The 24,288-nt window shown below is 40.1% G+C and overlaps 1 protein-coding gene across 2 annotated transcripts in view; it reads right to left on the reverse strand.

The window, feature by feature from the left end:
- kmt2d (lysine (K)-specific methyltransferase 2D) overlaps positions 1-24,288 on the reverse strand; it is a 174,330-nt gene that overhangs the window by 122,359 nt on the left and 27,683 nt on the right. For both annotated transcript variants that reach the window (XM_039746644.1, XM_039746645.1), the window contains exons 2-3: positions 9,116-9,178; positions 31-142 (exon numbers count right to left, since the gene is read on the reverse strand). In XM_039746644.1, the coding sequence (XP_039602578.1) occupies positions 31-142; positions 9,116-9,164 (161 nt within the window). In that variant the 5' untranslated portion in view covers positions 9,165-9,178. The remainder of the gene's footprint in view (positions 1-30; positions 143-9,115; positions 9,179-24,288) is intronic.

The raw sequence follows: 24,288 nt of genomic DNA on the forward strand, positions 1-24,288 counted from the left end.
AATAATAGGTAACAAGAAAACATAATATACCATGACTGGCTGGGAGGTGGTGCGGGTTCTGCCTGGGTCTTTACACTCTCAGCCGGTGGCTCGGGGTCGCCTTCGGCAGAAGATGTCGTCTCTGGGAGTCCACCATCATCAGCTAAAAAAGGAGAATTAATGAGAAATATAATTTAAAGTCATTCCACAAACTTAAAATACAAATGTCACTCTCTCCGGTGTTTCCTCCCCTTATTTACATTCTACACCAAGTGCTTGCAACCTACAGGTAACCATCTGTCAAAGGGTAGATGGCAAACTGTAAGAGGAATCTCCAACAACTGCAAATATGAATGCTTCACTTAAGTAAGGAAAAAATGTGCTGTATAAAGAAGATGAAAAATAAGAAAAAAGACTGTTCTATGAAGGACATGTAGGTTTACAATTATTCCAATTTATTCTTTTAAACAGCACTTCCACTTACAAGCATAAAATCCTAAGATGCTTGACAAAGAAGAGACGGTCATTTCACCCAATTGTTTGCTTGACTGTTTAACTAACAGCGATGTCATCAGGTGTTGAGCCTTCTGCATGACAGAAAGGGGGAATTCTGCCCGATGAAACAACAAATGGGATTATATAGGCTTGGAGGGATTTCAACAAAGGGTTTATAAAGAGTGATACGATCTTTTTAACTTTTCTTCCTTTATAGTCATTCTGGTGCGAGTTCAGACTAAAGTGTGTGTTTATATTTATATATTTATTTACCTAAATCCTTATCTACCTATTTATATATTTATTTAAAGAGCTTCTGTACAAAGCCAAATACCTCCCTGGGATCAAATGAAGTTCTATCATCTTATACATGATATAATGACAATAAAGGCTTCTAAATTCTATTATGGACAACCTGATTTATCTTCACATGAGCACACCATCAGTTGATTAATTGGAATGCTTTCTATAAAATAAATACTGCTTAGCATCAATAGTAAAAATCAAAATGCAAACATTATTGCCATGTGAATTACCAAATACCAAGATAGTCAGAGATATCTGCATTTACATAAACACTTTTATAACAATACACTTTTTAAGCCAGGCTTGTCAGAAATTTACTTTGTCAGGTTTGTGATGCTTGCTGTGAAGATTTATATTTGCATCAGAAGATGGAGAAGACATTAGCTGGTTAATAACACTGACACCTAATAACAAAACTCAAGACATAAGCTAGTTAACACTTGAAGAGTAATATTTAATGTAAAAGCCAACATTAATTTAAATTGTTAAGTCATAAACACCTGTTCCTTTAATTTTACAAATCAAACAACAACAACATTTATTTCTATAGCACATTTTCATACAAACAGTAGCTCAAAGTGCTTTACATAATAAAGAATAGAAAAATAAATGACACAATAAGAAAACAAAATAAATTAGAAATAAGAAAACAACATTAATTAACATCAAATAAGAGTAAGGTCCAATGGCCAGGGGGGACAGAAACAAAAAAACTCCAGACGGCTGGAGAAAAAATAAAATCTGTAGGGATTCCAGACCATGAGACCGCCCAGTCGCCTCTGGGCAATCTACCCAACATAAATGAAACAGTCCTCTTTGGATTTAGGGTTCTCACGGAAGGGCTTGATGATGATGATGATGGTCACGTAGACTTCTGCAATCATTCCCTCTTTTATTTGCCCTGCCTTTAAGACTACTTCAGAAATTTAATAACCTTTAAATTGAGAGGTTTGATATTGAAAAATTTCTGTGAACCTGCTTTTGTTGTGCCATTTTCAGAAGTGATCAGACGCAGCTGTTAGTGCTGGGCGGTATGAACAAAATTCGATATCACGGTATTTTTCAAAATTGTACCGGTTTCCCGGTATTCAACGGTATTTCTTTTCCATGCATGAGTTAACCACATTTTCCACTGCAATTACTGCAATAGACTGGCTAAGAATAACCTATTCCACTGTCATGAGAAGTGTACATTGACAAAAACATTTTAATGTGCACAAAAGTACAGGTTTGTATGGCCCCATAAAAGGATAGTTTTCAAGGAGGGAGGCACTAATGAAGAGAAGGAATCACATTGCATGACAGTTGCAGTCAAAATATAGAACCTTTTTATTGAACAAATTTTGCTTCATTGGCTTACTGCAGTGTATCAATAAGGCGCTGCGCCCATGGAGACGTATATTTATGGGCCAGCAGGATAAGGGGAAGCAAAAAAGAAAAGAGAACACAAGGAGGTTAAAGAAGAGAAAAGGCAATCATGGGAGATGATACAGACACCAGGAAGGTGAAGGCAGCACGAGCAGGGGCTACGTGAGGGAGTGCAGGCTGAGGCATCCCACTGACTAAGTGCGTAGAGTGGGGCGAGCGAAATGTAAGACCTCGCAATGGATCTGAGGAGCAACTGAGTGAAACAAGAAGGAAGACGGGAGGGTGTGCTGACCTCGGACAGTCCGGCTGCGCAGTGTGGCGGCAGCCAAGACAGGAGTTGACAGAAAGCAATTTGTGCTGCAAAGGCTCCGCCAGCAATGCCATTAAAGGTTGAGCCATGGAGACAGAAGGTGGTGTGCTGCGATCAGGCGAGGAGAGACACTGAATTTTAACGGATTTATTTATTATGGATTTTATCCCAACGTTTCACTGGTTTAATGGATTTGCTATTTATTTGGGTACTGTATTTTTCTGAACAGTACACAATGGACACTATTGGTTTTACTTTTGACTGTTTTTAACAAAAGCACTTGAGCACTTTCCACCATCCCCTGGCTTCAATGAGATTTCTCAGCTCACCTGGGTCATAACTAATCGACGGTGTTGGTTCAACAGACTCCCATGTGGGAAGAGGGAGTCTGTGTAATAGTGTGACGACGCCGGTCCCCTACAGTAACCAGGTACATTTACATAGTATTGAAAAAAAAAAAATAAAACAAGTACAACTTGGCTTGTAGTATTGTCTAGTAGTATAGAAACAATATTCACACATTTGAACATAATGGTTCACATCTGAACTTTTAAAACCAAAGTATCTTCAGACAACAGAAATGGCATCTTTTTTCTTCAATGTCTCATCATGTTCAACTTTTTCGTCTGCTACAGCTTCCGTTTAGGAATGTTCTCTGTCCATTTTCACTGCTCAACACCTCCAACTAAGGCATGCCTGTTTAGCAGTGCAGCAGTGAAAAAGGTCACCCCTTAAACAGTTTCCCGCTGCGCCAAGTTCCGAACGTTGTATAGGCTATTTCAACCGGTGTTCTGGTACAAGAAAAATCCATATCATAACAAAAATAAAAAACGGTTTTTGGTATGAACCAGTATTACGCCCAGCACTAGTGGCTGTTGCTCATGCCGGTGTATTAATCCAAATTTAGCCACTGGATTGGCTTTAAGTTAATTAATGACACCCAACTGCAGGCAGCATCTATTTACTCTCATGTCATACGTGTGTCATATGTGGTTTCAGTACATTATTAATAACACATCTAAATATTACCATGTCCTCAAAAACTGAATGAATTATGGAAAATGACTGTTGGTGGATTCATTTTCAGCAATTAAATAAGGTGCTTTAGTAGCCACTGCAATTTTATGCTTCACTAAGACATTACATGTGGTATCAATGTCTGGCCAATAGGGAGGTTTTCAACTATAAACTATTTTATTTTGGAACTAGGGTGGACTAACTCTAACACACTCAGAACTCCGTGCCCGAGATTTATTTATAGTCATATCAAATGCTAAGACTATAGGAAATTGTCGTCTGTACAAGATAAATGGTAATCGACTTGCCGAAGTATCGCCAGTATGTAACCTAAATATGCAGAAGGAATAAGACTTCTAACATGATCAACAGCCATGATTTGTCAGTAATTGAATATTTATGCAGTTTTACAATTTTTAAGTGTGTGCGATTAAATTAGCTTTATTTGTCAACTACCAAAACAAAACTAAACTACCACCGATCTTAGAGGAGTGGAAATATTAGGAATTCTGACTGATGTAAGCACGTAAAATATGTATATACATATATACACAACAAGCTTGGCACACCTATCCTTGGCCAGTTTCGCCCATTCCTCTTTGCAGCACCTCTCAAGCTCCATCAGGTTGGATGGGAAGCGTCGGTGCACAGCCATTTTAAGATCTCTCCAGAGATGTTCAATCGGATTCAAGTCTGGGCCACTCAAGGACATTCACAGAGTTGTCCTGAAGCCACTCCTTTGATATCTTGGCTGTGTGCTTAGGGTCGTTGTCCTGCTGTAAGATGAACCGTCGCTCCAGTCTGAGGTCAAGAGCGCTCTGGAGCAGGTTTTCATCCAGGATGTCTCTGCACATTGCTGCAGTCATCTTTCCTTTTATCCTGACTAGTCTCCCAGTTCCTGCCACTGAAAAACATCCCCACAGTATGATGCTGCCACCACCACGCTTCACTGTAGGGATGGTATTGGGCAGGTGATGAGCAGTGCCTGGTTTCCTCCAAATGTGACGCCTGGCATTCACACCAAAGACTTCAATCTTTGTCTCATCAGACCAGAGAATTTGGTTTCTCTTGGTCTGAAAGTCCTCCAGGTGCCTTTTGGCAAACTCCAGGCGGGCTGCCATGCGCCTTTTACTAAGGAGCGGCTCCCGTCTGGCCACTCTAACATACAGGCCTGATTAGTGGATTGCTGCAGAGATGGTTGTCCTTCTGGAAGGTTCTCCTCTCTCCACAGAGGACCTCTGACAGAGTAACCACTCTGACTAAGGCCCTTCTCCCCCGATCGCTCAGTTTAGATGGCCGGCCAGCTCTAGGAAGAGTCCTGGTGGTTTCGAACTTCTTCCACTTACGGATGATGGAGGCCATTGTGCTCATTGGGACCTTCAAAGCAGCAGAAATGTTTCTGTCATCTTCCCCAGATTTGTGCCTCAAGACAATCCTGTCTCGGAGGTCTACAGACAATTCCTTTGACTTCATGCTTGGTTTGTGCTCTAACATGAACTGTCAACTGTGGGACCTTCTATAGACAGGTGTGTGCCTTTCCAAATCATGTCCAGTCAACTGAATTGACCACAGGTGGACTCCAATTAAACATCTCAAGGATGATCAGGGGAAACAGGATGCACCTGAGCTCAATTTTGTGCTTCATGGCAAAGGCTGTGAATACTTATGTACATGCGATTTCTGTTTTTTAATTTTTAATAAATTTGGAAAAACCTCAAGTAAATTTTTTTTAACGTTGTCATTATGGGGTGTTGTGTGTAGAATTCTGAGAAAAAAAATGAATTGAATCCATTTTGGAATAAGGCTGTAACAATGTGGAAAAAGTGAGGCGCTGTGAGTACTTTCCGGATGCACTGTGTATGTGTATATACTAATATATATATATTATATACAGAGAGAGAGAGAGAGAGAGAGATTGCTCACCCCGAGTTTGGTTTACCAGATATACAATTTTAAGAGATTGATATTTTCATGGGAATTGTTACATATGCATTATTTTCACTTTTACTTTAAAACCTTAGTAAAAACAATATTTGGAATTAACTTTTCTTCAAGATCTCATAGAATTTTGATTCTGTGACAACGCAATGTATAACTGCCAATGAGTGAATATTGTTTTTCACTCTCTAATAAATAAAACTACTTTTTTGAATATTTGTCCATGCCGTTTCTTCTTCACTTACAGTCATTGACGTGTCATCTAGAACGTATAAAATTATTGTCCTTATAAAATTTATGAGAGACAATAAAAGCATCCCACAAAAGCATTCACACGACTGAGGTTACGTGACCGTGGTCTTGTTTGAAAATAGTTGTAAGTATGGCATGACTTGAAAGAATCTCATGTTAAAAGTTTCCATCTCACGGGACTTCATACCGCACCAAAGTTTTTGGAATCTTAATTCTCACTGGCAACACAAATTAGATGATCTACAAATCTCCAACTTTAAAAGTTTAAATCCGAACAATATACTCGATTTCTTTTCACCGTTCCATTATTTCACCAAGTAATAATTTCCATTTGTTTGAGCTAATGCGACCTTTACTACCCCTTTTTTGACACTTCCAAATGTTTGTACTTCCATTATCTGTAACCTGCTCTGCATGTGTACCGCGCCAACATTTAATTCTTTACGACGTTCTACTTTTCATCTACTCTATGTCCTTTATTTCTTGCCCCAGGCATGGACTCGTCTAGCGGGACATATAAGTTGTCTCTCCAAGAAAATCACAGCTCATCTTCTTCAAGATTTTTTATATGCGAGAGACAGAGAAAGAGTAGCATCTAATTTTGTCAACACTGTAGACAGATAGGTGCGACAGTTACTGTATGCCTGTCCAAGTTTGGATCCTGTTTCACACGCAGTACAGATGTGAGAGGTTCCCAGTAATTCTGAAGTGGATAAACCAGTTATAAAATGGATGGAAAGTTGAACATACAACTGTGGCCAAGCTGAGCAAGCGGCAAGAAAGGTCTTGGTTGGTGAGGTGGCAAAGAACCCAATTAAAACAGAGCTATACAGGAGAAACTGTCAAAGAGATGACCATCTCAGCAGTACTGTATGTCAGAGTGGCTAGATAGAAACTACTCTTAAATAGAAGGCAAAAGAAAGGTTAAATGACGATGAGCAGGAGGAAAAAAAGATTATCTGGCTTGATGAAACAAAAATTGGACAGAATTCCAAACACAATGTCTGGGCAAAACTAGGCACTACTAAACGTGCCTCACCCTATCGCTACAGTAAAGCATGGTGGTGGTGGTGGTGGTGGCATTATTCCATGGGAACATGGAGACAGTTCAGAACTGAGGAAATGACTGCAGCCAAACACAGAAGTACTTAAGGAAAACCTGCTCCAGGGTGCATGGCACACAAGTCTGGGGCGATGGTTCAATGAACTGGAGCATACAGCTACCACAATGGCTTCAGAACAAGTCTCTGAGCAGCTTAGAGTCCCCAGACTTAAACACCTTAGAACACATGTGGAGAGACACAAAGATGACAATTTACAGACGCTTCCCATCCAATCTAACGCAGCTTGAGAAAACTTGGCCGAGAAGAATGGAATAAACTACCCAAAGGCAGGTGTGCAAAGCTTGTTCAGACTTACCGAAGCAGACTGGAAGCAGGAACCGCTGCCAAGGGGATTCTACAAAATATATATCTATATATACTAGGGGGCTTACCATCTGCTCGCTTCGCTTGCCAACCCCAATTGCCTACACTACTTGCCAGCCACTTCGCATCACTACCGCTCGTGTTGTGAAGAGGGGGGCTGAACGCACACCAAGGGGATGCAGTCGCTCCTCCGAAACCCCCTCTTAAATGGTGCTACAATGGGAAACAAATACAGCTTTCCTGCTGCTGCTCAATTTAGAAACGGAATAAGAACCTGAAAATCTAACATCACAAGTTCAATAAATTCTGAAAAGAATGATACCAAACGTATATGTAGGTTTTAAAATAAGCCCAAATTTAAAGCCTGACAAAAAAGTCACATAAAATCATTACACTTTTAGGCTCACACACACACACACCTATATATCTATATATAAAATCCAATGTCTACCCGTCTGTATGTCTGTCTGCTTTTCACAAGAGAAGTACTTAATGGATTTACAGTGATCCCTCGCTATATCGCGCTTCGACTTTCGCGGCTTCACTCCATCGCAGATTTTAAATGTAAGCATATCTAAATATATATCACGGATTTTTCGCTGGTTCGGATTTCTGCGGACAATGGGTCTTTTAATTTATGGTACATGCTTCCTTAGTTTGTTTGACCAGTTGATTTCATACAAGGGACGCTAATGGCGGATGGCTGAGAAGCTACCCAATCAGCGCATGTATTACGTATTAAATAAAACTCCTCAATGATATACGATGTGCTTCCCGCGCAGTGCTTGATTGTTTGCTTTTCTCTCTCTCTCTCTCTCTCTCTCTCTCTCTCTCTCTCATTCTCTCTGACATTCTCTGCTCCCGACGGAGGGGGTGTGAGCACAAAGGGTGTTTGCTTAGAGGATACGAACTTCACATTGCTCCCTTCTTTGCGGCCGGCGCTTTATCGCGGTGCTTCTGCATACTTAAAAGCCCAACAGCACGTATTGATTTTTTGATTGTCAGCACTCCTTTGAAGAGGAAGATATGTTTGCATTCTTTTAATTGTGAGAAAGAACTGTCTTCTCTGTCTTGTCATGGAGCACAGTTTAAACTTTTGACTAAAGGGTGTTATTTCATGTCTAGAGGGCTCTAATAATGTTAACAGTGTGGGGGAGTTTATAAGGGCTTAAAATATATAAAAATAACCATACAAACATATGGTTTCTACTTCGCGGATTTGCACCTGCGTTCCAGACCCTCCCCCCCGTGATCAAGGTGGGATTACTGTAGATGAGGTTTTTTTTTTAAATTTACTTGAACATTCCGGTTGATTTTGCGACTTCTACCATCACAGTAAGTATCATAGTTCATTTGCGGCACCGATTTATTTGCGCAAATCTGATAGAGAGGCTGCGGGCTGATGGGAGCCGGATGAGGCCTTGCTCACTCATGCGCCAGCCTCCGTTCGAATCTGTCTACCTTTCGCCACGTTTGGGAGAGTACCTTGCCTCTGTTACCTGTTTGTTGATTTTTAAACTTTTGTCTGCTTCACTATTATGCGGGCAGAGTAAAGGGTCTGAATGAATGAGAAATTTCAGGGTTTGATTTTTCTACTTCATCTCCAAGCCTTTCTGTAAACATGTTTTCACTTCGTCATTATGGGTTATTGAATGCAGACTGAAACAAAAAAGTTAAATTTGTTTATTTTAAATTAAATCAATAAAAAAACTGGTGTGTAAATGGCTGTGAAGACTTTGTGAATCCACTGTATGTGCATACACCAATATAGTAAGTAGAATGGACACTTTACACTCACTCCTTTTAATTAATAATTAAGGTAAATTAAACCATTTAAAAAGTTTTTAATCACAGACACCAAAATTCCAAGTACATTGTCTACAGATTCCAACAAAATGACAATTGTAGCAACTTGGTCATACAAATGATTATCGTCTAGAGTGGGACTGGTGACATTAACAGGCACACTACAAGATGAAGTAGCTGGACTAGGAAACCAGTTCTGAATAAACGGCTAACTCACCTGAGGTCTCAGAGTCATTTTCCTCTCCATTTGATTTGTTTTCTTCCATTCCTTTCTCTGGACCTATTCAGAGAAAAAAAAATATGTTTATTAATTTTGCTTGCTTTTAGTCAAGTCTATTTTCCATTGCTCATCATGGACTGATATTAGTAATATAGCACACTTGGAAAAAGGGAGTATAATGGATATCCAGAACGAGAGAATGTTGCAAAAGAGTATTTGTCTCATTCTCATCCCTGACAGGCTCTACCTCTATATAATCAGTCACAACAAATGAATTGAAATATAAAAAGGGAACCAAAGTTAACATATTGCATCATTTCTAAATTGCCACTTAATATAATTTATTTAAGCAATAGATTTCCAAACTTGCACTGCCCATGTGAAACAGATGAGCTAAGTTAATTTCTGATTTGACAACACTTAAAGGACACCGCCAACCCTGTTGAATGTACACCTCTCCATATACTCACCTTCACCGTGTGTGTGTGTGTGTGTGTGTGTGTGTGAAGTCATCACACACAAGGTTTCTAGAAGAACACTCGACTTAGCTCAATGAAATCAAAGAAAAAAAAGTTCTTGAAATTTACCAATCAAGAAAGGAATACAAAGCCATTTCTAAGGCACCACAGTGGGAGCCATTATCTATTAATGGTGAATTTTTCGGACAGGAAAAGCCGGCCCGCCAATATTACCCCAAATGCACAGCGGTGACTGTCACAAAGGAACCCTGAACAACATCATCTCTAGCCTTAGTAGAGTTAAATTTTCAGGACTCCATGATAAGATAACCACCTCCACCTACTCAAAGCTTCATGATGCTCCAACAATGATGGACGGATTAAAAGGCAGAAGTCTACGTGACCATCATCATCATCATCATCATCATCATCAAGCCCTTCCGTGAGAACCCTAAATCCAAAGAGGACGGTTTCATTTATGTTAGGTAGAATGTCCAGAGGGGACTGGGTGGTCTCATGGTCTGGAATCCCTGCAGATTTTATTTTTACTCCAGCCGTCTGTGGAGTTTTTTTTGTTTTTTCTGTCCCCCCTGGCCATTGAACCTTACTCTTATTCGATGTTAATTAATGTTGATTTATTTTGTTTTATAATTGTGTCTTTCATTTTTCTATTCTTTAATATGTAAAGCACTTTGAGCTACTGTTTGTATGAAAATGTGCTATAGAAATAAATGTTGTTGTTGTTTTGTTTTGCAAGAAAAATTACCCATTTCATCATGCACTAGCAAAAACAAACACACACCTGAATTAAATTCTCTGGAAGAAACCAGTCCCACTATATCTACCATTTGACAGTAAAATCATCAGAACTATAACAAAACATGAGTGTGCTAGAGTGATGGTGTGGAGTTGCTTTGCTCGGTTAGGACCTGGAAGACTATCCATAATTAAAGGAAGCATGGATTGCGTACTTGAGCAGAATATTCTTAAGGTCTGTCTGTGACCTGAAGCTCAATCTGTTGAAATCTACAACTAAATGGCTCAAAAGTTCAAGTTATGAAGTACTTGTCAAAATCTCGACTCGAACCAAACCAGTCACACTCACAAATCGACTTAAGCGTTTGAATTACAGTAGCTTTGCAAAGAAGAGTGGGCTAATATTGCTCAAAAATGTTATGAGAGATGTATAAATGATAGGAAGAGTTTACTTATGGTTAATGCTGCAAAACGTTTAACCCAAGTGTTGAAGCTATGGGACGATGACATTTTCACATGTGTGACAGGGGTGTTGGATAACTTAAAATCCCTTAATTAAAGTTCTGCTTTAAAAACTGTTTAGAGAGAGTGTTCACTTGAGCTCCCCTTCTCTAACACTGCATTTTGTTTAAAGGACTGAGAGCATTCATCGTGTAAAACAGCATTTCCCAAACCGTGGGCTGAGATGGCATCTCTGGGGGGGTGGGGGTATCCGTGGCTGACCCTGAACAAAATACCAGTGCTCCGACAATCTCACTCAATTCACGGTGACGACATCACAGGTGGATCACAGTTGACTCCAGAAAAAAATCCACTCTCTGGTTCGATTCTGGATGACACAACCAAACCCTCGCCCTGACAATCATGCTCGATTCATCTAATGCTCGGGTGATCGTGCAGCACACCCAAGCACTTTTGACGATCGTGCTCGGTTCAACAAGGGGGACCACTTTCCACTCCCCTGGCTGACGCTTAATTCACTAAGTGTATACCAGACCAACCGCAGCCCCTTCAACACATGGTCTCATGCTGGTACTGGGAGGTTTGCCTCCTTTTGCAACACTAAGGAACTTTACACTGGTGCTCTAGCCTCCCACAAATCCCCACACTTGTGCTAAAATAATAATTTTATTTATTTATGTAGCGCCTTTCGTACACTCAAGGAAACTTTACAATTCAATAAAACACATTAACAAGATAGTAGAAGTTACACACACGAAAACGAATAATACTCCTTGAAAAGATGTGTTTTTAACAGGAGGTTGAAATAACAGATTTTAAAAGCCTTGTGAAGGCTCAAAGATTGAGAGAGAGAGAGAGAGAGAGATATGAAAGGTGCTATATGATAGATAGATAGAGATATGAAAGGCGCTATATGATAGATAGATAGACAAACTGCAACTTGAATGACCATGTACAGCACTGTTCTTTGAAATTTTAAACACTGCACTGTATACTTCTCATTGATCCTCACAATTTTCTTTTCCCGGCCTATATCCAATCGTACTTCTGGCTGGCACTTTGCATGGTTGGACCTTATACAATTGTAGTCGACTTTTTCGCACCATTTCATTCTATCATGTCCAACACCTCTTGGGGATGGTGTAAAGAAAAGGAAGCAGTGAAACGGCTTTGGTCTGCATACTCATTTGTTTAAAACACAGCAGCAGAGGATTAAACAAGAACAAGAAGGAAATTGTGGAGATGTCAGAAAAACCTGGCAATTCCTGGAACCCTTTTGAATAATTCAAATCAGTTTGATTAGAAGAACTTGATTCTCCATGCTATAACTTTTGGCTCATCTGTGATAAACTGCACATGCTCACATAACATGTAAATACAACGATTAACCAATGAATGATAGATTTAATGCTTGGTGACATTTATTTGTAGCCGATTAGCTGGTGAAACGAGCTGCCCACTTCCTCAATGGCTTTAAGAAGCGTTTGCCGACTCTCCTGTTCTGTGAATTTGTCTGACTGATATTGCCTGTGTTAGGTTTTTTGTAATTAGCTTGCATTTTGTTCTGTGCTCTTTATGTGTGGCGCTTCATTTGGAAACCTTGTTCCAAGACCATCCCGCACACCAGGCTGATGTTTACTCGATTACTTTGACCACTTTGCAAAAAAGTGTCTGATAAGTGAAAAACAGTAAAATGTAAAAACGGCCCTCTGTGTTCCTTGAAGACAATTGTGCTGTCTGAAACCATCAGAATAACGAAGAATACAAAACATGAAAATTCAAAAGAGTAATATTCTTTAGAGATCTGATGCTCTGTTCAGAACCTCACAGAGTATGGCAGGAACAGGAAAAGTGACCAAAGTCATCTTTTAAAGTTAAAGCAAAAGGTTTAAAAAAAGAATAAATAAAAAAAATCAAACCCACGCAACATCCAAAGATCTTAAAGCTCACCTGGAGTGACAAATTCAACTGTGCCACACACTACTACACTGAGAAGGGCTTTATGAGCGAAGGCCAAACAGAATCCCCACAGTTCAAAGACAAACATTAAAAAGGCACAACTATCACTGCCCAAAGTCATTTATAGCACACAGTGGCTGCAGGCTTTAATTCTAACCTTTTTCTTAATTAGCAACCAGCCTTTGCTGCTAATTACAGCCATTTCCTTTACCCTCATTTTAACCGACTTGATATTTAAGACTCAGACCCTTCTATTTTTTTTTTTTTTGCTTAATTAGCAGCCAGATAATATGATTGAAGACAAGCCAGCTTAACCTGTGTCCACCATAAAAAAACATTTCAAAATAAAGAAAGGTGAAGGTCCCAAGTAACATTGATCTGCACAGATCCACAAAACATTTTGAAGGTGCTCTTAGAAGAAAATAAAAATCATCATTTTGGAAATACAATTTATTTTTGTCTAGCCCACAATCACACAAGAAGCACCGCAATGGGCTTTAACAGCCAACGGTCTTGACTCTAAGATGACAAGGGAAACACTCTTAAAAATACCCTTTTGGGGGAAAACAAAATGGAAGACACCTTGGGAAAGGCAGTTCAAAGACAGCCATTTCCAGGTAGGTTAGGCATGCAGTGGGTGTCAAAAAAAATGGGGGTAAATACAAAACACAGAACAGAACACAAGTAATCTTCCCTCTATCTATTTTATATATCTATATATTTTATCTCTCTCTCTCTCTATTATATATATATATATATATATATATACACATACAAAGATACACCTTGGTATACGTCCACTTTGGAATAAGTCCAACTTGGTATACGTCCTGTTTTGACATGAAGAATTTTGCTTGGTATACGACCTTTGTTTGGAATACGACTCAGGTGCAACCCTTGTTTACCTCTCTCTCGAGACAGAATCAAAACCACGACTGCCCACGAGCGTCAGTACGGCAGTTGCTAACATTCAGTGAACAACCCGCGTGCTACCTGTTGAATATGATTGTTCAAAGATGCTTTATGATCGGATGTTGATTGCTATGGTCTGCGTTTTTTGAGACGTATGACTGGGGTTGGTTTAGAAGGCACGCTGTATGGAGAGTTGGTTAAACATGGTTCAAAATAAACAGCATTCGAAACGTTATTCTGAGTGTGTCGCTACTTCAATCTAGAGAACACTGCACTACCCTTGTTTACCTCTCTCGAGACAAAGCCACGACTGCCCACAAGCATCAGTACGCCAGTTGCTAGCATTCAGTGAACAATCCATGCTAAAACTCTCTGAATTTGCAGATGCAAATCAATTTCTATCTTTTATTTAAAGTTATTTTTTCGATTTTCCTTTTGATGTGCAATCTGCCACTGTTGAAATAAACCTACCATTGAAATGATACTGTTCTGAGACTTTTCATTTCTTTGTCATTGGACAAACTTACAAAATCAGTGAGGGGTCAAATAATTATTTCCTCCACTGTATGTATGCATATATGTGTAAAAAAGTTAAATACCACTGACCTACTCATCACAAAATCGCCCCAAGCATGAGGACTTGGGACTTTTGGAATTTGGAATGTAGGTTACGCTTGGCCCATAGATGCTTGCTAAGAAACCATTTAAAAAAAATTGTGGTCCAAGCACAAAATTTCTTAATGGTTGTTTAGACCCGTTTGTATGTCTGTCTGCTTTTCACGAGACAACTACTTCACCAACTTAGATTGGGTTTTTTTTTTTATATACAATTTGCTTGAACATTCCATTTATTTTGCGACCGTCTCATCGTGCTAAGTATCATAGTTCGCTTGCGGTACCGATGTATTGAGAGGCACATCGGGCTGTGGGGCCCTCCTCACTCACACATCTGCCTCGGGGTGTAACCTTAACTCCGCTTAGTTGGCAAACGAGAGAACTACTTAACCCTAATCCATGAATGAGGGGTTCTCCAAGACCCCCAGTCGCAAATTTTCAAATTCTTTCCCTTTCAAGGTAATACAATGGCCATGAAAATTTCCTGACTTTACATTTTGCGTTGTCTTGAAAAATTTGCCGAAATCCACTTCTCAATACCTTAGTGCACATAAGTGCTACAGTAGCACAAAATTGTTGGTGGTCTCCGAGACACCCCCCATTCACGAAAATGTTACCATTTTTGTACAAGCGTTTTTGCTTCGTTTGAAATTTTATATTTGAATTTTCTATTTAGATTTGTATTTTCTTTGGTTTACATTTTCTTAGTCCTGCCTGAGACATTGCTGGTGTATAGTTTGTTGAGGAGCAAGTCCAGTTGATGTGTTTATGAGCAATGAGTCAACGACCAACAAAGAAATTCACTGCAAGTGAAGCCCTGGCTGAAATAATGAAGGAGTTGTCGGATTTCGATACATCAGACCACTCAAATGAAGAGGACAATGATGATGATGGAAGTGACACTGTGTCAAGTGATGAGAAAGCAAAAATTGATGATGAAACAGCCCCGTGGAGATGCAGCAAATGTAGCTAAGAAGCAACGCTGTCACATGGGCCCAAGGGCAAAGGAGAGAAAGATAAAGGCCGCTTGCTCCCCGTGCAAACTTCTGGTTTGCCAGGAACATTCAGAGCGTTCCCTTGTGTGTCTGGCCTGCAAACAAGTTGAAGTTGAGACAGATTCTGAGCGACTGTTCTGTATGCGAATCAGACGTGTAACCGACGTCTCGTTTTAGTGCTACGACGACTGCATTTTACATGATTTGGTGAACACTGAACACGCACTACTATTACAAAGGTAACATGTAAACCATTGAAAATTTACATCACATTTACTTCATTTCAGAGGTAATAAAAATTTCTGAAGTTATTGTATTGCTTTTTAGACAGATGTAACCAGTTTAAAATGGTCTGCAAGACCCCACATTCATGGAAAAGTTATAAAAATGGCATTCATGGATGAGGGTTAACAGATTTAGATTTTTTTTTCCCCCCTATAATTTGCTTGAACATTCCAGTTGATTTTGCGACTTCTCTTATTGTGCTAAGAATCATAGTTTGCTTGCAGGAGCGATTTATTCGCGCTAATCCAAGACAGAGGCTGTGGGCTGAGGGGAGAGGGAAGCGTGACGTCAGGAGTGGGGAGCTGGGTGGGCCCTCCTCACTGCCCTGTTTCACTACTATGCGGGCGAAGCCTAATACAATATTATAGTGCAATAGAAATATTACAAGTACAGAGCAGAATTCAACAGTAGATGATATCACATAATAGGATTTGATTTGAAATGTCTACTGTAGTACAATGAGAGCAGAAAAAAGCCATGAAATTATATAATAGATTTAATTAATAACAAGAATCATCTAATTAGAGAAAAAAAAAAATTCTAGGGGAACTCTGGCAACTATTATTTAAATAGAAGTCACAATGCGCTTGCAGTGCAGAGACACCAGCCGAGTGCTACAAGGCCCACGTAACATTGTCATAAGCACTTTTGTGATTTGCAGAGGGACACAGCGAGTGAAAAACTATTAATAAAAATACAGGGCAGCGTGGTGCCAGCATGTGCGGCTTGTAAGAGTTTCTCTTCTTCTTGGCTGCTCTTATGGCTCGCTGTCCTGATAAGGATCAAGAGGAACACGGGTCAGTTAGTAAGACGGTGATGAGCGAGAATAGTAAGATAAGTAAGAGAGTGGACAAGAGGCAGGCAGGTCGAAGGCAGACTTCTTTTATTATTTTGGAGCAGTAGGGTACAGTTAATATCACAGCATTCAGAATTAAAAAAAAAAAAAGCCTGTTGCCCTCTGTGTGGCTTATGGGATTGTCACGGTATCAAGTCAGGGTGCGCACCATCTGTCTACTTTTTTCTCATGAACAGATGCACCAATATTTTTACTAAAGGTGGTCTAAATATTTTTAATGTTAACGCAATGCTTTAGGCATTATGTGTCAAGATGGAAACCGTTTAAAACACAGCGCGTTGGCTCTTTAAAGTGCTGTAATAAAAGAAATCAGAATTAGGAGATACTCTCCATCTGCTTTAGTCCTCACATTAAACAACAGTCGATTAATCTCAGCTTTAAGAGTGAATGGGACAGAGTCAGATGGAAAAGGATGCTCTCAGGGCACTGGAAAAGCATTTAGAAAAACTGCTCCGAGTATGCTGTGGAATCAAAAAAAAAAAAATGTTACGAGAGGGTTTGGCTGCAAGTTTAACTAAAAATAAGTTAACCAATGAAGATTATGAAATGAAAGTTAAATGCAAAAATAGATCAGTAAAATCCTGCAGCTCTGCATGGTTTGATGCCAAAATTAGCACAGGTAAAAAACAAACAACTGTTCTTATATGATCAGATCCTAAGGCGCAAGCTGACATAAGAGGACTTGTTGCATAAAATCAAATTATATTCGAATAGCAACGCTTGATTTGAAAGCCCTACTGCTATTAATATTGACCCCACCTGCAAACTACCAACTTGATATAAACAGCCACTAATTCGTAGTAATTATGCAATATACCTCACCATGAAGTGTTCAACAACAATATAGAATGAACAATTTTTTTTTTTTTTTTATTTTAAGCTGAAAGGGGAGACAATACCACTGACACAGTGCAAGGGCATTACAAACACAATCGTTCCTGCGGTCTGCCTCAGCTTACAGGCTTTTTATACCACCCATCACATCTATCCATTCCTCAGACAGCTGTACAAATGATACATAAACCCATCAAGGAGTACATGAAGTCCTTGCATTTGTTTAATCCAAAGCAATTCCTAAACCTGAACCATACAATCATTTGCCACATTACTGTGAGCCCTGACCGGAGTCACATCCAGCAGTCAGTCTGTAATAATAAATCCTGTCACGTCATCCTCTGTCCTGCCTTGGAAATCTCAATTCACTGTAAAGAGCACGTCTTCACCAAGGTGTACTTCCCCGCTCCAAACCTTGCATTGTGGCCATTTTCTGGGCATACCTCTACTTATTAGATAAAGATCCCATCACAGTCTAGTATCGCCGTGTTGCCCAGGGCTTCTGTTGGTCACCAGTATAAGTTACAGCATGCTGCCACTTTCCATGGGTATTCCATTCATTTTTGGATGGTAAATTCAACTACAAACTTTAAAAAGGATTATCTGTCCATCTTCAAAACCCACTCTATCATGAAGAGTGTTCAAGGGATGCTTGGTGCCTACCCCATCAAGCATAAGGCACAAGGCAGAAGCAAGTCCCGGACAGGGCACCAGTCCATCACACAAGCCATTTAAGATTTCTGATCCATCTAACCTGCATGTCTTTGAAATGTTGGAGAAAACTGGAGCACTTGGAAGAAACCCATACAGACAGTTAAAAATGACAAGCAAGAAATTTGTAAAGTTCACAAATGTATCATAGGAGTCTAAATATACAGCACTGACCTGCACCACATCCTACCAAGGGTTTCTCCTAGACACGTCCAATATTGGATTCTCCTTAGCAGGAAGCTCAGCACAGCTACCAAGCTGCTACTGTCAGATTCGATCATGGCGTAATGTCATCTTCCAGCCTTTTCATGTTTGAACTATATAATATGTTTTCAACATCTTTTGCTTAAATTTTACTCCACAGGGTCTCGCATGCATTTCACATTGCACACTGGCCCAGTAATGGCGGACAATTGGCTGCTGCTGGAGAGAAGTGCAATACCATACATTTGTGTGTTTGGGTGACTCCTTTATACTTTAATGGATGGACAGGCTTCTCAAAATGGTATAGAACTTTAAAACTTTATTCGTCCCCAGGGCTGGAAGTCCTATATAGTGGATGGAGCTGGGTCAGGAGAGTGAAGCAAAAGGACAGAGCAAGATTGCCTAGCAGGGCTACATACAAGTTTTGGTAAGAAACAAGGGTACTAATTCTATTATCATGACGCAAATCAACGGCTAACCACCATTTGGAGTCTTACCTCGCACCCGGGAGGCCTAGTCCCTCCCGATTTGCGCCACAATAATAGAAAAAGTACCGAAACAAGTACTACATAATTAAAATGGTAAGCCATATTTATAATTACACGATTTTTACACAAGAATTAAGAATGTCTAGTTAATACACTGAAGAATGTAAATGTATCCTTTAACAGTATTAAAAAAAAAAAGCTGAAGGTCAATTAATGATTTAAAATGATTAACACCTATAAGTGCAGGTATATTTACATTTAAGCCATGTTGAATTTCCAATATCAATTAATTGATTGTGTGGGTGTATATATTATATACAAAAATCTTGGGACGAGACAAGCCATTTTCAGACAGCTAACCAAGTCCTGCGAGACAGGTTTTCACTTCATCTCTTGGGAGAAAGTCCCAACAGGTCCAAGTGGGGAAGGAAATAAAAGACAAACAGTAGACAAAGAAAAGACAGAGTAGAAGACAAAGTAGAACGTCGTTAATGAAAGTACAAAAATTCGAAAGTCTCAAAAAAATAATGGTAAAATCACATTAGCACTAACAAATGGAAATAATTACTTGGTGAAATAATGGAACGGTGAAGAGAGATAGTTTTTCACACCACTGTATGTCCATTTATTCTATTTGCCCCCTTCCTGATTTCGTATTCTTTTGCATGTTTGTCACACAAAATGTTTCTGATCATCAAACACATTTAACCATTAGTCAAATATAACACAAGTAAACACAAAATGCAGTTTTTAAATGATGGTTTTTATTATTTAGGGAGAAAAAAAATCCAAACCTACATGACCCTGTGTGAAAAAGTAATTGCCCCCTTGTTCAAAAATCACCTAACTGTGGTGTATCACACCTGAGTTCAATTTCCTGATTACTGCCACACCTGTTTCAATCAAGAAATCACTTAAATAGGAGCTGCCTGACACAGAGAAGTAGACCAAAAGCACCTCCAAAGCTAGACATCATGCCAAGATCCAAAGAAATTCAGGAACAAATGAGAACAGAAGTCATTGAGATCTATCAGTCTGGTAAAGGTTATAAAGCCATTTCTAAAGCTTTGGGACTCCAGCGAACCACAGTGAGAGCCATTATCCACAAATGGCAAAAACATGGAACAGTGGTGAACCTTCCCAGGAGCGGCCGGCCGACCAAAATTACCCCAAGAGCGCAGAGACGACTCATCCGAGAGGTCACAAAAGACCCCAGGACAACGTCTAAAGAACTGCAGGCCTCACTTGCCTCAATTAAGGTCAGTGTTCACAACTCCACCATAAGAAAGAGACTGGGCAAAAACGGCCTGCATGGCAGATTTCCAAGACGCAAACCACTGTTAAGCAAAAAGAACATTAGGGCTCGTCTCAATTTTGCTAAGAAACATCTCAATGATTGCCAAGACTTTTGGGAAAATACCTTGTGGACTGATGAGACAAAAGTTGAACTTTTGGAAGGCAAATGTCCCGTTACATCTGGCGTAAAAGGAACACAGCATTTCAGAAAAAGAACATCATACCAACAGTAAAATATGGTGGTGGTAGTGTGATGGTCTGGGGTTGTTTTGCTGCTTCAGGACCTGGAAGGCTTGCTGTGATAGATGGAACCATGAATTCTACTGTCTACCAAAAATCCTGAAGGAGAATGTCCGCCATCTGTTCGTCAACTCAAGCTGAAGCGATCTTGGGTGCTGCAACAGGACAATGACCCAAAACACACCAGCAAATCCACCTCTGAATGGCTGAAGAAAAACAAAATGAAGACTTTGGAGTGGCCTAGTCAAAGTCCTGACCTGAATCCAATTGAGATGCTATGGCATGACCTTAAAAAGGCGGTTCATGCTAGAAAACCCTTAAATAAAGCTGAATTACAACAATTCTGCAAAGATGAGTGGGCCAAAATTCCTCCAGAGCGTGTAAAGACTCATTGCAAGTTATCGCAAACGCTTGATTGCAGTTATTGCTGCTAAGGGTGGCCCTACCAGTTATTAGGTTCAGGGGGCAATTACTTTTTCACACAGGGCCATGTAGGTTTGGATTTGTTTTCTCCCTAAATAATAAAAACCATCATTTAAAAACTGCATTTTGTGTTTACTTGTGTTATATTTGACTAATGGTTAAATGTGTTTGATGATCAGAAACATTTTGTGTGACAAACATGCAAAAGAATAAGAAATCAGGAAGGGGGCAAATAGTTTTTCACACCACTGTAGGTGATATGACAGAAGTATGTAGATATTGTTCAGCTTTAAACTAAGTCAGAGACTTGTAGACCGTCTAATTCGTGTTGCCATCAGGCAAAAGTAGTGTTTCTTCCCAATGAAGAGGCGTATCCGCGAGAATTAAAAGATTTAGTGTTTGGTGAAAGTGAAATCCACATACGCAAGTGGCAGAGATGTGAAGTGGCTGGCGTGCCAACGTTCCACTCAGTTCTCATTGGCGTGAATGCTACTGTCTTACACAGTTCCTGCACTCTCAGCTGCAAGTGGGGTCGGAAATAAAAGACAAAGTAAAAGACAAATTAGAATTCGTAAAAAGTAGTTCAAAAATGTTGCCGTGATACATATGCAGAACAGGTTAGAAATTATGAACGTACTAAAATTCGAAAGTCTCAAAAAACTTAATAGTAAAGATTGCGAAAGTGAAATCCACATACATGAGCGGCACAGACGCAAAGTGGCTGGCGCGTAGCGCAGGCTGGGGGGTTGGCAAGCGAAGCGAGCAGGGGGGCAAAGCCCCCTAGTGTATATGTATGTATATTTTATATACAGTGATCCCTTGCTATATCGCTCTTCGACTTTCGTGGCTTCACTCCATCGCGGATTTTAAATGTAAGTATATCTAAATATATATCACGGATTTTTCGCTGGTTCGCGGATTTCGGCGGACATTGGGTCTTTCAATTTATGTTACATGCTTCTTCAGTTTGTTTGACCAGTTGATTTCATACAAGGGACGCTATTGGCGGATGGCTGAGAAGCTACCCAATCAGAGCATGTATTACATATTAAATAAAACTCCTCAATGATATACGATATACTTCCCGCGCGCTGCTTCGCAAACTTAAAAGCTCTAACAGCCCATATTGATCTTTCATGGTTTGCTTTTCTCTGTCTCTTTCACTCTCCCTGAGAAATACAGACAGATACTTACCCATCATGCAATACCATCAGGGAGGCGTATGATTGGCCCCATTATCTGCTCCTGACAAGGGGGTGTGAGCAGAGGGGCTGTTTGCATAGAAGATACGGACGGGCCTGTAAAAAAATGCTGAAAGGCTACCTTCACATTGATCCCTTCATTGCGCCGCTTTATCGCAGTGCTTGCATACTTAAAAGCGCAACAACCCTATTGATTTTTGATTGTTTACTTTACTCTCTCTCTGACATTCTCCACTCCTGACGCGCACCTTGAAGAGAAGATATGTTTGCATTCTTTTAATTGTGAGAAAGAACTGCCATCTCTGTCTTGTCATGGAGCACAGTTTAAACTTTTGACTAAAGGGTGTTATGTCTAGAGGGCTCTAATAATGTTAAAAAACATATTTAGAAGGTCGTAAACAGGTTTTCAATGCTCTAACTGCGAAAATATTAGATTTATAAATAAAGAATCCTACTTCGTGGAAATTAATTTATCTGTCTGGAGCGGATCAACCGCGATAAACGAGGGGTTACTGTATAACTGTGTGGAGAATATTTATAAATAGTGTGGGAGAGCTTATAAGGGCTTAAAATATACTCAGCAAAAAAAAGAAACGTCCCTTTTTCAGGACTGTGTATTTCAACAATAATGTTTTAAAAATCCAAATAACTTTACAGATCTTCATTGTAAAGGGTTTAAACAATGTTTTCCATGCTTGTTCAATTAACCATAATCAATTAATTAACATGCACCTGTGGAATGGTCGTTAAGACCTTAACAGCTTACAGAAAGTAGGCATTTAAGGTCACAGTTCTAAAACGCAGGACACTAAAGAGACTTGTCTACCGACTGTGAAAGATGCCCAGGGTCCCTGCTCATCTGCGTGAACGTGCATTAGGCCTGCTGCAGGGAGGCATGAGGACTGCTGAATAAATTGCCATGTCCGCACTGTGAGACGCCTAAGACAGCGCTACAGGGAGACAGGAAGGACAGCTGATCATCCTCGCAGTCGAAGACCACGTGTAACAACACCTGCACAGGATCGGTACATCCGAATATCACACCTGCGTGACAGGTGGTAGAGGATGGCCACAACTGCCCGAGTCACACCAGGAACACACAATCCCTCCATCAGTGCTCAGACTGTCCGCAATAGGCTGAGAGAGGCTGGACTGAGGGCTTGTAGGCCTGTTGTAAGGCAGGTCCTTACCAGACATCACCAGCAACAACGCCGCCTATGGGCACAAACCCACCTTCGCTGGACCAGACAGAAGTGGCAAAAAGTGCTCTTCACTGATGAGTCACGGTTTTGACTCACCAGGGGTGATGGACGGATTCGTGTTTATCGTCGAAGGAATTGAGCACGTCTGGGACCTGTTGGATCGCAGGGTGAAGGCTAGGGCCATTCCCACCCCAGAAATGTCCAGGAACTTGCAGGTGCCTTGGTGGAAGAGTGGGGTAACATCTCACAGCAAGAACTGACAAATCTGGTCCAGTCCATGAGGAGGAGATGCACTGCAGTACTTCAAGCAGCTGGTGGCCACACCACATACTGACTGGTACTTTTGATTTTGAGCCTCCCTTCATTCAGGGACACATTGTGAAACATTTTTAGTTTATGTCTTATGGTGTTGACTCTTTTAGTGTTCATACAAATATTTACACATTAAGTTTACTGAAAGTAAAAACAGTTGAAAGTCAGAGGATGTTTCTTTTTTTGCTGAGTATATATATAAAAATAACCATACAAACATATGGTTTCTACTTCGCGGATTTTCACCTATCGGGGGTTTGGAACACAACCCCCACGATCGAGGCGGGATTAATGCATATCAAATATACATGATTTTATACACATAGCACAGCAGAACCCCAATACAACACTTTCATGTTAAACATTTTCGAAGGGCAAGTGGGCGATTATAGCGTTTTTTCATTTAAGTAACATTTAATGGAGGGGAGGGTGGGAACCTTGGTGATATCTGAATATTGATTGAAAAACAAAAAAAAAAAAAGGTTTAGCAGTTTTTTTTTACTATATTAAAAAAAAAAAGTGACACAAATGTGTGGGCAGTAGTTGTGGACTGCTACAAAAATGTTTGACATTAGTATCAACACCTACCTTCAAACCTCAGTACTGGTACCAAAACAGGTCTGAAGCAAATAACAGATCACTGCTGGTGTGCCGCACTATGCACTAGTTATGTCGACAGATGTAAACTCCCAATCATGTCAAAGCAAATATCCTACCACCCAAAATAAAGCCCAAAACACATAAAACAATTGCCAGTGAAGTCCCAATCAAACTGAAGCAATGAGGGGGGGGTCTGTTCCATGACATTCTAAGATACAAGTTTGGTGTGTCATTTTCTTTTGTGAAGTCTACGAGACAGACATTTTTCCACAACCACAGTGGTGAGTGTCAGTTGGGGTTGAGGTGGGTGGAACAATTGGGTGTTTGACTGAGAGAAGAGGAAAGTTGCTGTTAACATTC

The sequence above is a fragment of the Polypterus senegalus genome, chromosome 3 (genome assembly GCF_016835505.1).
Source record: "Polypterus senegalus isolate Bchr_013 chromosome 3, ASM1683550v1, whole genome shotgun sequence".
NCBI lineage: Eukaryota > Metazoa > Chordata > Cladistia > Polypteriformes > Polypteridae > Polypterus > Polypterus senegalus.